At 41.2% G+C, this 15356-nt stretch overlaps 1 protein-coding gene across 2 annotated transcripts in view; it reads left to right on the forward strand.

Annotated features, from left to right (window-relative positions):
- The window catches only part of THSD7B (thrombospondin type 1 domain containing 7B), a 338963-nt gene that overhangs the window by 106018 nt on the left and 217589 nt on the right, over positions 1-15356 (forward strand). For both annotated transcript variants that reach the window (XM_052793131.1, XM_052793132.1), the window contains exon 4: positions 10674-11469. In XM_052793131.1, coding sequence (XP_052649091.1) covers positions 10674-11469 — 796 coding nt within the window. The remainder of the gene's footprint in view (positions 1-10673; positions 11470-15356) is intronic.

A 15356-nucleotide genomic window follows, 5' to 3' on the forward strand; every position in this document is an offset into this window, starting at 1 on the left:
GTAGAGATAATGTGGGATTTCCATTATTCTGGCCTGGTTTTCAAGCATTTCCCAGTTACAGTGAGGATGATGAATGAACATCGCCAAGAAATGGTATTTAAAACATTAGTTTTGCCATGTTGGTGACACAGTGGAACAAAGATGATTACCCGTGCTGTCTAAAAACTGTCTAAAAATTTGTGCTTAACCCCTTTATATCAAGGTGAACTTGAGGCATGCTTAGTTTGTGTAGGTTTCCCAGGCATTCATGACAATAGTGTGTTAGATTTATTTTGCAGGCTAAATGATAATTTTATATATTCACTCTAACAACTCAGGGCTACAAAAGAGAACTCTTTCCAGTTGAATTTTCATGCAAATATCTTTATTTGTAGTGTAAAACATTAGAACAGCTAGGTACTCTTGTGTAAATTAGTAGCACTGTTTATAAATATCTCTGCAATTGAAAGCAGCAGAAGTACCAGATGTGTAATTACATTAGCACAGATATTCTACAGAAAGCTGCTTCTGTGAAACAGAAACAAGCTTAATGTGAAAATCTTTGCTTTTGAGAGCATGCATGCTATGCACATCATTAACCTGTTAATTAAATCTATTAAGGGCTGCATTTTCTGAGGCCTTGTTAAATGATTACTTATGTATAAGAACGTTTGTTTCTAAAAAACTTCGGTTGCAAAGTGTGGGCTAACATCGTAAACGCAGGTGCTTACGTTTGGATGTAAAATACGTGTACAGCATATGTGCATCTGTAACTGATATTTTTCCATGTTACCATTCTTTTACTTCAAAAAATCATAGCGTGATATCTTTTATGGCAACAGTGACCAGATTTCCAAGTTCAGAACTGTTCATGTCTGCTCAGCAAACAGCCCCAGCAGAACCTGAATGCTCCCTGCACCCTGCCAAATCTCTTAGTGGTTTTCAAAAGAAACGTGGGTCTATGCTAGCAAACTCATCTTCAGGATATATATTCTCAGCTGTTGAAACATCTCCAAGGACATGGTTTTATCCTTTGTGCTGAAGCTTGTGAAAATGTATGTAAAGGTGCACGTCTGTTAGGATTTCAGTGATAGCTGAAGACTATTCAGAAATATGTAACCACTGTAAATTCAGAATAACGTGAGCAAACCATCTGCCAGAGAGGTAGCGAAGATCTACCAGTATTGTAAGGCTGACCTCTGAATAATTTTAGGACGCGATTTGATGTTCGAACACTTCCATCTTTAAATTATTGGAACTGATGTTCTATTTTCAGTTGTCTTTATTTCAGCAGTGTAGATATTGAAAAGAAAAAAAACCAATGCCAAACTCTGCCCCTTCCCCACATGCTTGTTCCCACCCTGGGACCGTGGGTTAGGGCTCTGCCCGCTGCAGGACATGAAACGCTTGGGCTCGTGTTAATGTACTGACACACATTCATGGGCAAGACTACCTCTCTTCTCTGTTTATCCTTAGAGCGTTACTGGCTTTTGCTCCAAGGAATCTAAGTCAGCTGGAAAAGGAAAAAACTAAATTAAAAAATAAAATAAGTAGAAAATTGCTCTTTAAGTTATGATGCTTTATTGCCCTGGTTCGAGGTTTTGCTGCTCTCATTTGGGAGGCAGGTTTGCAGAGAAGCACTGCAGCAGAGGGGCTGTTTCTCTGGAGGGTGTGTAGTTGAATGCCATGTTCTGCGCTCCAGCAACTAAATATGTCTAATGTGCTAGTTTAAAAAAAAAAAAAAAGAAAAGTTCAAAAGCATCACAGGATAATACAACCTGTTCATAAGATTCCTGTATCTTAGTCTGGCCTGATGTACAGATCTTAATCTGACAATATTTTGCTTTCACCCACCTGCATTTGTAGTCATCTGGAACGATGCCTGGCAAAATATGCCTCCAGATGGGTTGGAGATTTTTCTTTCTTCACGTACCTATCTGGATATGCTATGCTTACTTATATTTTGTAATTCTTGTCACAAGATTCTCAAGATTTTTCTAATCTTAACACCTGCAAATCTGAACGAGGTAATGTGATCATGTTCTCTGAGTGCAAACTCAAGTATTTTAGTTATTCTGTTCTTGTGGACCTTGCAATCAAGAAGCTGAATTTATGATGTGATGGGAGATTATTTCAATTTGGAAATTAATGTCTTTGTCATTGCCTTCCTTTTACATTTCCTGCCCTCCCCGTGAATTTTTGTGAATTGAATTTAGTTATTTAGTTTCTTTGGGGTGGTGTTTTTTTTTTTTTGTTCAGTTTTTTTGTTTGGTGTGGGGTGGTTTTTTTTTTAGTATTTCCTGTATGCCTGTCATTCTCCCTGAAGTGAAAACCACTTGCACCTTAAAGTCCTTCATCCTGATTTACACTGTCTGGAAACTTAAACTCTTTGGCCCTCTTAGATTGATTAGACGCTGCTCAACACTCAGCCATTCCTCCTGTCAGCAGCCTGTGCTCACAGCGTCTGCGAGACAAGCAGATTGATGTACTGCTGGAGAACACTTATCATTCCAAACTTTGGCATAGGTGCTCGTATTGTTTATTCCAAGTATTGCAGAGAACTGTACTTTTCCTAAATACTTTTCCTACAGAATCTGGCGCATTTAAGAAGAGTGTCTGGAGCAAGTGGTAATGTAATTACAAATAATTAAAAGTGGATAATTAAATATGGACTGTAAATAAAAAAAAAAAAAGCCCAGTAAAAGCAGGTTGTATAGTTCTACAATAACCTCTGTCTGGTTTTTATAAAATTGATTGTGCACATATTTAAAAATAGTACTTTTCACATGAATTAATTATGCTATCTGTTGCCAGGGAATTGTTATCATCTGCGTTCTCCATCTATGCAGAAATACTAATTAGCAGCAGTTCGGGCACCATGGGAAATCCTGCCCATTGTATAGCTCTTCTATAATGCTTATTAAGAATAATGACTGTCTGGCCCATACGATTGAGAAGGTATTTCTGTACAAGAACACAGTGTCTATATTTTACCATCTGCCTTTTGTGTTCCAAGAGCTTTGGGCAGCCCCACTTCTGCTCCGGAGCAAGGGGAGTACCCATGGGCAGAGGGGCTGCCCCAGCTGAGGCTCATCACAGGTCCCATCTGGAGAATATCCCCCACTAACACATCTGTAACACATCTGTAGGTGTGTACACATCAGCTCTGCAGGACATGGAGGGAGATTTAATGCAGTTCCACCATTTAACCCCAGCCGGACTTGGTGTGCTGTTCTGGATTTCGATTCTTTTACCATGGTGTATTGATTGCTGTAGTATCTGAAAAAGTATGCTGGCTTCTGTGCTGTAGTGGGTTATAAAATATGTAAGTTGGGAATAGCATGAAGCTGAGCAGGAAAAATGTAGTTCTCCCTTAAAATGATGTCTGGAGAGGGATGTGCACATTTCTGTGATTGTGTGCCTGTGAAGTAAATTCTGACACTTCAGAAAGGTTTTGCAGGTGTGCCAATTGCAGTATTATTTCACAACTTTTTCTGTGAAACAATTTTTTTGTGAAAAAAATTATTTAAATTTTTAGTTTTGAGAAACAGAATGTTGCTATTATTTCAATGAACAAATATAATTTAAGCTTCATGAAAGAGTAAGACAATTAGAAACCGCAGTTGTCACAATTTGGAAGAAGGGATGGCAGTATCTTTGGTGTTCGCCAGGGAACGAATTACTGCAGAACTAATACAAGAATTCTCTTTGTGTCTCGGAGCTCGAATACCAAGCAGACGTCGAACCGCTGCCAGTGCTCGCCCCCGAGCTGGCCCACCGAGTCCCCATCTTAGAGCAGCGAACCTTTGACAGTGAACGTCCTGGTGCGGTTCCTTTAGGGGTCCGTTCGTGCTGATCTTGACGTTGTTTGGTAAGGTTCCTTGCGGAGATGCGGATGAGGCGGTCTCTTCCAAAGCTGAGTGTATCGCCTCTGCAGGGATCCTACCCGTTGCTGGGCTGTTAGCAAGAAGGTGGACCTGGAGTGAAACCTGGGCTTTGCACGCTGGAGAAATGACTCGGAGTGACTGCCTGCGTAAAGGGCGGCGAGGGGGAGCCAGCGTACGGCAAAGCAGAAAAAGCCTTGTGCAAAGCTTGCTGGTGTTAAACCAGCAGTGTAAGGACCTGTATAAAACTGGAGTGGGCCTTCTGAATCACCCGGTTCCTACAGGCAAATATGAAATAATCCCAGTCACAAATATATCAAGCTCCCTTCTGCTTCCCTGCAAATATCAGAATAGACCTCCTTGACTTCTTACCTCGTTGTGCTTGAAGGGGTCTGAGCTTTCCTATGGGCTGGGGAGAAGATTTAAACATAACTAGAGAGGAGGCTCGGGATCAGAAGAAGGTATCGTTAAGTTGGGTGTCCAGCAATGCCCATGTATTCTCTCTGGTTCCCCACTGGTAAGCTGGGCGGTTTGTGTTGCAGGAGATGCTGCATAACCAGTGTTTTATTGATTCTGGATGTTTTTCACAGGGAAATAACAGTTCCCATTGGGGAATATAAGCCCCAAAGTCAAGGTGGAGTGACCGAAGAAACATTTTTCAGCTGCTTTTTCTATTAAAGTTACATTTACAAACAACTTATAAAGGCTGTTATGTTTTAAAAGGAATCGGTTTTCATAGATGTTTGGAATTTTAAAAAGGTCAGAGTTTGATTATAACTATCTATAATCCAGTACTGAGATGTTTTTAATCTCATATGCAGTAAACTACTCATAGTTGTAATCTACTGATAACATCTATTTATACTTTTTGTTTTTATAGTATACATAAATTTATATCTGTTATGGCCTCATCTCCTAATGTCAGCTGCTATCAAGGCAAGAAATCTGTTCTCACGAACCCTCAAATTGTGTCGGATGAGTATTGCAGAAATGTTTTGGAATGTGTGGGTTGGGTTTTTTTATTTTTTTATTTTTTTAACTGAGAGTTGAAAAGAATATTTTTCCTTGGGCCATCTCTGGGGTGTGGGCACATGATTGAGTAGCTCAGCTAATGCAGTTTACATTAGTGCTTAATATTGAGAAGTCCTGCCTTCAAATGCCAAGGGGTTAGTAAATCACTGAATTTTCATAAACAGCAGTGTTCATTACGTTTTGCTGCAGAATGTCTTTGTTGCTGGAGAGTGTCTTGAGTGTTACTGCATGTGGATAATAAGGGAAAAACCTGAAATGTAAAATTGGAACAAACTGCTGCATGGCTATAAGTCACTAAACTTCACTTTTATTCAGATCTAAAATAAGATGAATAACTAAGCTGCTGAATTACTCATTTGTGTAGGTCATGAAAGTTTAAAAAAGTGCTGCAGGTATTTAAAATTAATCCCAAGAATCAGAGGAATTTTATATGCCCTGCGTGACACATTGCAAATAGTACAATAGTCTTTTATTTTGTATAGCATCTTTCAGACAGATTATAGTAGAAAGTGTTTTACTGAATTGCTGTTAATAATAAATAGCAAAATAATTGAGATAGTTAAGTACAGGCAAGGAAGAAAAGCTGTATTTTGGCTGAGATGTGGCAGTAGATGCAGGGCAGGCATACAGGAGGGCTCTTCCATAAAGCAGGGGAGTGGGTAGTTATGTGAACAACAGCTATACTAATACTACTTTGTAATATAAAATACCTAAACCTATCAGATCTGGTATCCTAGACTCTCTACGGAGCTGGTCCCAAAGATTTTAGTCTGTTTAGTCTGCAAGAAAAGATGTGACTGGACTGCATATACTGACATGGAGAGAGCACGATAGGCAAATGGTACAGCTTTCATCAGCATAGTAAGATCTTTGTCCGAATCATTAGAAATATTTTTCCTGGCATAATATTGAATGTCTTTGCATCTTGCCAAAAAAAACCAATAGTGGTAGTTCATACGAACTTTTGACAGTTTGGTTCATAGTAAATATATGTCCAAGTCTCATAAAATCACATAAAAATTACATAAATCTCATAAAAAACTTCTCATAAAATAACCAATTCTGAGGAAACCAATTCAGTGGAACTTCCATTTTGCCACTGTTACTAATAGTTAAGATTAATTGGTTGTAATGTCTGACTCAGTTGTTACCTGTTCTCAGAAATCACAGAATGACTTGGAACTTTCCGTTTCATATAAACATGCTCTGGTGGAAGAATGCTAGAATGACATCCAGAGTGGTTATGTGACATTTCAAGCAGAAGTATTCAATTAAAGCGGACACTGCAGTGATCTTCTGGAGTTACAATCACGTCTGGTAGAGTTATTCCTCAGCCAGGAATTAATGAAGTCGTATGTCTCTGTTATGATATTTGGGGATCTTTGTCTAAGAATTAGGAGATTCTGTTTAAAAACAAATTGTTAAGGTCTAGAACAATTGCTCCTAAATTTGATACTTAAACTGAAAGACAAAATAAAAAAGTGTAGAAAATAGGAGGACTATTCCAGTGATTGTCCTTTAATTTTTTCAGTGCTCCTTCACTGTTTTATGTATCAGATGTGACTTGGAGTGTACCTATTACCTGTTTGAAGTAAATTCCTAACACAATACTCTATTTAACTGATTGCTGATCTTGTCCTAAGTTTGCAAATTAGTACATAGCTACAGGCACAGAATAATTGTGGAAGATGCTTATTGTTGAATGAATTCTCAGATGGTGAAATGGTTGCAATTAAGCTAAATGTCACATTAAACAGAGCATAATTATTGTAGCAATCCTTATTAAGCCCTAACATACTTATTAAGCAGCTCTTATTGGGATTCCTATTTTAGGTTTGATGTTTAGTGATGTTTCATTTTGTCTGTAACATGTAATTATTGTCTGAATAGCCTGCTTGCCTTATGCTTGTATGACCTGTGTGTCAAAGAGCAGATGTCACTGTATCCTTTCAGACATAATTATTGCATAGTTGTAGGTAGGTCTTGCAGGCAGGAAGAGCGAATCAGTGCACACTACACCAAGTAAACTACAATTGCTGTGTTACTGCTTGCTTTTAACAGGATTAGAGAAGCTGTATGGGATGATAGTACAGTACTCTTTCTGGCCGATAAAAGATGGCAAACAGAACAATATGTAGTTTTTCTTTATTAGATTGTCTTGATTTATTAATCCCTTCCATGTCATTATTACTTGTAGTGTTATAGATGTCTTGTAAGAGACAGTAGGATGTCTTTGTTTACAGTTTTCCATAAACAAAGACATCTCACTGTCTCTTAGAATTTTTGTACAAGTCAAGCAACTTTTGCTTGACTTTTCATTTCTGAAGCTGGGAGCTCCCCTGTTTCATCGTACGTCCACAGTGTCTCCTTCACCACATGTGTCCTGCTGTGATGAGATCAAACATCCATCCAGTATCTGATTAGGTTACAATGGTTAGGAGGTGGATGAGATCTGTCCTTTATCTTTATCTTTTTGTACTTTCTATAGACAGATCGCTGTGAAATATATTTCGTTTTGTTTACTCTTCTGCTTTAATTACCAGTGGCCTCCCATTGTAGATCGGGAGTTATAAAACATCTTTCTGCAGTTCAGGCTTTTGATGCCTAAATTCCAGTGGGTTTTTAATAAAATGAAGTTAAGATTATTATTCACATTGTGGTGAGATGTTTCTTTTAATTGACTCAGATTTATTTCAAGAAAAGTGTAAATTTAACATGACTCTTCTAAAAATAATTAAATTCTAATTACAAAGCAGACTATTGACTAGGAAGTATTTACATCCTTCTCCTCATTTCAGCTACTGAACAGGATATTTAACTAAGCAATGAAACATTGTGGATAAGTTTACTGCCGCATCCTGAAGAGATCATCAGGAAGTGAAAAAAATCTATAGTAATGGGATTTGCGTCTGATTTTTAACCTTGTTTTTCATGCTTCTTTTTTTGGTATGCCGAGAGCAGGCTGCGTTTTTAGCATGTTTGCCAGAGAATAATTGCAAATTGTGATGTGTCTAACATAGTGTAATTACTTATGAGTTCTTGCTTACTTTTTTTTTTTTTGGTAATTTTTCATTCTAAATTCACATCTGACATTAAATAATGGCCACTTCTTGCTTCTGGCTTCTGCTGCGTCTCTCTCTATCCTGTTAATGTAAGGATTGGTAAATTTGGAGGTATTACATAGAGTAGTTCATAAACAACACCCAGAAATGTATAAAAAATACCAACGAGAAGAGTTCTGTGCAGTAGTAAAAGAGTGGTGGTAGGTTTGGTGATTGTAATTTGGCCAGTCTTCTGCTACAACTACTTTGTATTACTTCATGGGGGGGTTTAGTGCTATTTTTAATGCTATTTGCTATCCTAAGAAACAAGTTGTAAGTCCTTAATTGGTGTAATGTGTTTCAAGGTCCTACTGATGAGTAAAATACTGTTATGCTCAGTGCTGAAGTGAAACAATATTACTCTGGAATTTTTGCTTTAATAACAAACTGGTGAAAACCAAACTTTCCCTGTACTGAAACTTCCACATCTCAAAAAATTAAACTGCCTTTGCTGAACCACTTCAGAGAAATAAATGCTGAAAAAAGCTCATAATACAATTATGTTGTGATGCTTAGTCTTTGTGGTAATTACTTTGCTCCGTTAATAAAAATCTACCTAGTACTTGAGGTTTGAATTTTGACTACTATTTTTAGTAAGATGACAGTATATACATAATCTGATGTCTGGTTTTGAATCTTGTTGGCATTTGTATAAGAATATTCTTTTAGATCAAGGGTAAAGTATCAAGGATGAACAGTTAAATTGTCAATGGACCTCTTCATGTAACTGAACTTCAAAAGCATGTTTAAAGATTCGTATTTTTGAATATTCAGATTTAAGCACATTGGTTTCTGTCGAAAGCCTGTCATTAGTGTAGTACAGTTTGTAGAGCACAGTATAGTTTGGTGCTGCCTTTTTCCATTGAAGATACGTGTTACAGCTGACTCCTTACCTTGGACTGATATCTTTTGGCATGAAACAGAGGCATGAAAGGGACAAAGATTTTTCACATAGCCTGAAGGATTCAACAAAAGCCGGAGCTGTCTAAACCCTGACGACCCTGAAAACCCCTCTTCCCCCCGCCTGTCCGCCACGGGAGAAGGTGCCAGACCGTGGGTAGGGTCTCAGTCCTGGTCTGGAGGATGAGGAAGGAGGAGTGCCCGCAGAAGGGACATGGCAAGAGCATGGGATGTGTTGGCGGAGAAGCTCGGCTATATCCAATGCCTATTTACTTTTTCCCCCTTTATTAACAATGAAAAAAGGACAGGAATTTTTATTTATTTATTTTTGGTTTTTATTACACAGTGTGAGGCCCCTGGCTCTGGAGGATTAACTCCTCTATTCATGAAGAAAGAACAATGGGTTTACCAACAAAAACTCCATCAGCTGGATGAAATACCTGGCAATATAATTGCAGCCATTATGGGGCTGTTTTTGGTTTTTATGTGTGTGTTTGGTTTTGCAGTGTAAGCATGTAACTGATTCCAGTAGTTTTAAAATCAATTTTAAAAAACTTGGCTGGAGTAGCATTTCTTAATATAAATTAACCTATTGTAAGTTCATTTTCTGCCTTGAAAAAATACAAAGGATAGGGTAGTCGCAGTGTATTTTCAAGCAAGAATTATATATGCAGTGTTCTTACTGAGTGAAATGGCTCTGTTATGAGGTATTGGAAAGTTTTTAAACTTAGAAATGAGATGAGAGCTACTTGAGACACGATCATCAAAATCCCTTTAGTATGTTAAGACTTGGCCCCCGTGCTTTTCTCTACCTTTTCTTTTCAGTTTGTAAGCAATTTTGTACTTTATAGCCCTCAGATTATTTTTTTTGGCTTGGTGTATTTTTCTTGAACAATATTGTCACAGAAGAATCTTTTTATTTAGCCTTGTCTGATTATGTTCACTTGAAAATCCTCAAATAAGATTCACATGATTACATATATATGTTCATGTGCTCCAGAACTAAAAATGACATCGCTGGGTTTAATTTTTGTTTAATTTCCTTCCTGAATGGCTAGTTTTACCACCTCTTATAGTGCCATGTGCTGCGAATGGAAACAACTTGCTCGATGTACATCCCAGGGTAATTCAGAAGTTGGTGCACGTGAGATGCCTTCTCTGCTATCGGGGCTCTGCTGTCAGAGCAGCACCCTGCGGGACCTGTCCTGCAGTACATTCACTATCACATTAAGTCAGTTCCTCCATTTTGAACTCTTGTTAAGAGTGTGCTCTTATTTTCATAGTATTTATCCTCACCATTTTATCACTGCAGATGATGATTCAGCTGCTTCCCAGTGCAGTTTATTCTATTGACTAATTGCTCTATTAAGACTGTTTTCCTCTTATCTAACTTGACTTTCTTTTCCTATTAGATTATTGTTCCTTTATGATCATTTTTATATTCATTTGTACAAGTGAAATTAAATATTCATATTTCCTCAGGCTTTGGGATGCATTTTACTGCTACAGAAATGTGCCTGGCCTGCCTTTAATTTGAAATGTTGCGGGGCATTTTTTTCTTTCCCCACAAGTTTCTCTGAGTGGTCTAGTGATGTGAGTACACTGGGAGGAGAAATGACTTGCAGCTGTTAGGAAGCATTTAACCAACTTTAGGGACTAGCAGGTAGTTTTCTACTTTTCAATACATGGCAGGGTATGGTTTGGATGCTACCGGGCATCAGGACAGATCTGTGGCAGGCGTATTGCATGGCATTTCTCAACACTCCCTCTTTTGCAGGTCACTGGGGCCGGTGCGTAGGTGACTGCGGCTTGGGGGGCATTCGGAGTCGGGCCGTCTGGTGCACCCACGCGGAGGGCTGGACAACGTACCACGCGAACTGCAACCAGAAGGACAAACCCGAAAGCCAGAGGAGGTGCTTTAAAGTCTGCGACTGGCACCTGGAGCTGTTCGAGTGGGAAGTTTCGGGATGGGACAGGTGTGGGCTCGTCCCCTTTGCTGGTGGTGAGGTGAGAGCCGAGGCTTGTGTCACCGCGCAGCACGGGCTGCAGCACCGGAGCGTCCGCTGCCTCCAGAAGCTGAACAGAACCGTTGTCGCCAACGAAATATGTGAGTATTTCACGCCGCAGCCGCCCGCCGAGCAAGCCTGCCTGGTGCCCTGCCCACGGGACTGCATCGTGTCCCAGTTCTCTGGCTGGTCCGAGTGCAGCACGGGCTGCGCCAAGAGCTTGCAGCACCGGACGCGGGCGGTCATCGCTCCCCCTCTCTATGGGGGTGCCCCGTGCCCAAATCTGACTGAATCCAGAGCCTGCGGCGCTCCTGTCTGTCCTCTTGGGGAGGAGGAGCACACTTACAGCCTCCGAGTGGGCTCGTGGGGTGAATGCCGGCTGCCCCATTCTAAAGACGGTGACCTGGCAGGGAGGACTATGTCGGATTTGGGTTTGGACTCTGGAGAGCGAAGCACGCCTGGACTTCAAGGCTATAAGCCCCACCACCGTCCTGGGGAGGTGGAGATCGGTTACCAAACCAGGCAGGTCAGGTGTGTAAGGAGCGATGGAAAAAATGCAGTGCTGAGGTAAGGGTGCTTCGTCTTTTATTTCATCCCCAGTGGGTTAGTTTGATGGAGCGCTTGCTCTGTGTGGCAGCACCACAGCAAATGTGCTCCCCTTCTTGAGTTTTAAATGCAAATTTTTATGTGTTTTCTTTATGGTCTTTTTTTTTTTTTTTTTATTTAATTCCCTTTTTGTAAAGCTAACATATGCTGAATATTTTGCATTCTTCTACGATTTGTGACTGTTTAATTTATTTTATGTTTTTAATAATTCTCTTATGGTTTTTTTTGTTGTTTTGAGGAAACATCGAGGAAATGGAATTATATATCACTTTGTACTGTTGCTGGGCCCTGGCTGTGGGAGAGGGAGTTTTCATTCTCAGTCATGTACTGCATGTATTTGGCAGAAGAGGCTAAAATTGCACCAGCTTAAACTCCTTCATTCTTACAAATCAACGCTGGATAAACTAAGTCTGAAAAGTTTGGTGTTGTGAATTTACTAGAAGGTATTTCTTGGAAAGATAGATCAGTGAGCAAACCTGTGATTGTCCTCCTGCTTACTGAGGAGCCTTCCCATCTTGGTGTAACTCTAGGATGCTGACACAAGATAGGTGACTTGCATGTCTGTCTTTGGTAGTGGTTGTTGATTTCTGTCCTCATGTGTTAGATAATCTAACAATTTCTCTTAGTCTACGTAGGTTGCTTTGCTGTAATTCAAATCTGAAGGTTACAGTAATGTGCAGCAAATAATGGAAAGATTTATTCTCTCTATTTCTCACATTTAAATTTAAGCTATCTAAGCTCAGCCATTTGACTTCAGGTTGGATTTGGGCAGGTGCCAGGAGCTATTGATGACTGAGAAATTGATTGAGTTCTGACAAAGTCAGGATTTCTGGAGAACTTCTTATGTTCTGTTTTTCAGGGGTATTAAAAGTTCTTGAAAAATCCTGCTCCTGAATTTTGTGGAAATCAATCTGTTTCTCGGAAATCTATAGCTCCTGGCACCTGCGCAAACTCAAATTGCAGAGAGAAGGGGTTATTTTATGTCCAATTCTCTACCTGTGTTAATGTCTGCAGCAGTTTTGCACACATACTGAGGTGAAAATATACATTCTAGCCTTTTTCTTACCCCCTCCTATTACACCTGTAGCAAAGTATGAGTTTTTTTTATTGGTTGGAAAAAAGTCAAGCTTTGTGAACTGTTCCAGCAGTTTCTAACATCTTGACTTTATTACTTGTCTCTAAATATATGCTGATTCTAAATATACAGATTTTATGCCCTTGTAGCTGCTTGAGTTTAATGGAGTCACTTGTGATTTATGCTGCCGTGCGACCAGCAGCAGGTTTATGTCTGCTAACACTTGTTAGCTGTTCTTTTGCCTCTTGTATCTCATTCCTTATCAGAGGCGCTGGGAAGGGGATCCTGACTTTGTTAAAATTTCACCCTCATGCTCACTGCTGTATTCGCTGTAAGAATGGGGAATGGAAGATGCTGTTTCTGTAAATGTTTTCTCTTCATTGTGCTGCTGTGTGAGTTATACATTGAATTTCTGGATGATAGTGCAGAGGGTCCTGGGAGCTTTAGTTTCAGTGACTCTACCCCTTGCTCCTTTCTGGTTTGTTTTTTGGTGATCTAGCCCCTTTTTTGGGACTGTACAACTCCATTAGCCACCTCCTGGCAGACTTTTTCTGCTGAGGCTATGTCTCAGATTTACTGCAGAGAGCTAAGCCTGACCCATCCCTTACTCTTACTCCAAATACAGGAGAAAAGTCCATTTATTGGATAGAGGACAAAAGGTCACGTCGTCTTACAGTGTCCAGATAATCACATACTTTTCCTTTCTCCTTTTGGACCTAAAATCCAAACCTAAAAATCCAGCCTAAAATCCAACCTGTGTTTAATTCCAGGGCTGGAGTGTCACTGATATCAAATAGCCATGACAATGACTCCCTTTAAGCATCCCCTGGTAATGTCCTTCTCATTCAGTTGTGCAGCATATTTGCTGCCATTCTTCTGAAGAATGGACTCGATCTTGCAGATGTAGCTTTACAAGAGCGATGATATTTTGGCTACTGATAAAGAAGAGTAAATGCATTTACATAACCCTGTAGCAGGGTTTGGCAGGCAGCCAAGCATCTGCTGTAAAACTGGAAAGAAGTGCCTTATTTGTGCTTTTTCATTTTCCTGGCTGAGGTTTCTTATTTCGACTAACGCCGTTGAGTAAGTACCAATGAGAGATACAAATTAAATTTCTGGAAAACTGAGGCAAGGAGAGGGATATCCAAAGACATGCTTTAGCAGCAGGCTCTGAGCTGCTGGTCTGCCAGGGCTTTGCCACCACCCTGCCTCCCACTGCTGCCTGATTCTTGCAGGAAGGCGGTAGGTAATAGGAGCGGTCAGCTAACCACCCCTGACTGGTCGAAGGCCACGTGAGGAGAGGAACCGTATGCTCATCTTGCCTCCTAATTTATAATGCAATGGCAAAGGTGCCTAATTTATTATCAAGGTTGTTTAATTTACTGGTGTCTAATTTCGGGGCTGTGAAGCAGCCAGTGAGGCTGGCGAGCAGCAGCAGCCACTGTGCTCACCGATGGGAGAGGGTACTGGCTACGCTCCTCAGTGTGAAAGAAGAGTCTTTTGCCCAAAATTGGATTTTGGTGGGCTTGGGTGCAAGCTGGTTTTTAAAGACTAAAAGATGGAACTCATTCACTTCTTAAAGATGCTGGATTACTGGCAGGACATTAATATTGGCCTCTTTGCTAACAAGTTTGTGATTGATGGGAATGGCAGATGGGGTGTCCTTTCTCTGTGAAATAGGTAGCAGCGGTGGGAAATGGGCCTGATATTTGTTTTCGGTTTTTCACTGATGCTTAATTTATGCTGTTGAACCCTGTAAAAAGGATCCTTTGGCTTTACAGTGAACCCTCAGGTAGGAGCTGAAGAATCCTTTGCATTATAAGGAAATGTCGTGGTTTAAGCCCAGCCGGTAACAGAGCACCATGAAGCTGCTCGCTCACTCCTCTCCCCCGGCCCTGGTGGGATGAGGAAGAGAAAATATAAAGAAACGCTCGTGGGTCAAGACAAGGACTGGGAGGGATCACTCCCCACTTATGGTCACGGGCAAAAGTCAGGCTCAACTTGGGGAAAAAAAACCCCAAATTCAATTTAATTTACTACCAATCAAATCAAAACAAGGATAATGAGAAGTAAAACCCATCTTAAAACACCTTCCCCCCACCCCTCCCTCCTTCCCGGCTCAACTGCACTCCTGAATTCTCTCCCTCTTCCCTGCCAGCGGCGCAGGGGGACGGGGAATGGGGGTTGAGGTCAGTTCCTCACACGTTGTCTCTGCCGCTCCTTCCTCCTCAGGGGCAGGACTCCTCACACTCTTCCCCTGCTCCAGCGTGGGTTCCTCCCACGGGCTGCAGTTCCTCACAAACTTCCCTGGCGTGGGTCCTTTCTGCGGGCTGCAGTCCTTCAGGCACAGGCTGCTCCAGCACAGGCTTCCCCATGCAGTCCCGGCCATCTTGGGGGCATCCCCCTTCTCCGGCGTGGGCTCCTCTCTCCCCGGGCTGCAGGTGGGCATCTGCTCCCCCGCTCCCCTCCACAGGCTGGGGGGGCACAGCCTGCCACCTCAGCACAAGCTGCGGGGGCATCAACCTTCTCCAGCACACCTCCTCCCCTCCTTCACTGACCGCTTACATTCCAATCCCTCTACTCACTGCAGGTTTCCCCTCTTAACTCTGTTCTCCCAGAGGCGCTACCGCCGTCGCTGAGGGGCTCGGCCTGGGCCAGCAGCGGGTCCGACTTGGAGCCAGGGAAGCTTCTAGCAGCTTCTCACAGGAGCCGGCCCTGCAGCCCCTTCCCCACTACCAAAACCCCGCCACACAAACCCAAACCAGGAGATCTG

This window comes from Harpia harpyja, chromosome 7, assembly GCF_026419915.1.
Source record: "Harpia harpyja isolate bHarHar1 chromosome 7, bHarHar1 primary haplotype, whole genome shotgun sequence".
In the NCBI taxonomy this organism is placed as follows: Eukaryota; Metazoa; Chordata; class Aves; order Accipitriformes; family Accipitridae; genus Harpia; species Harpia harpyja.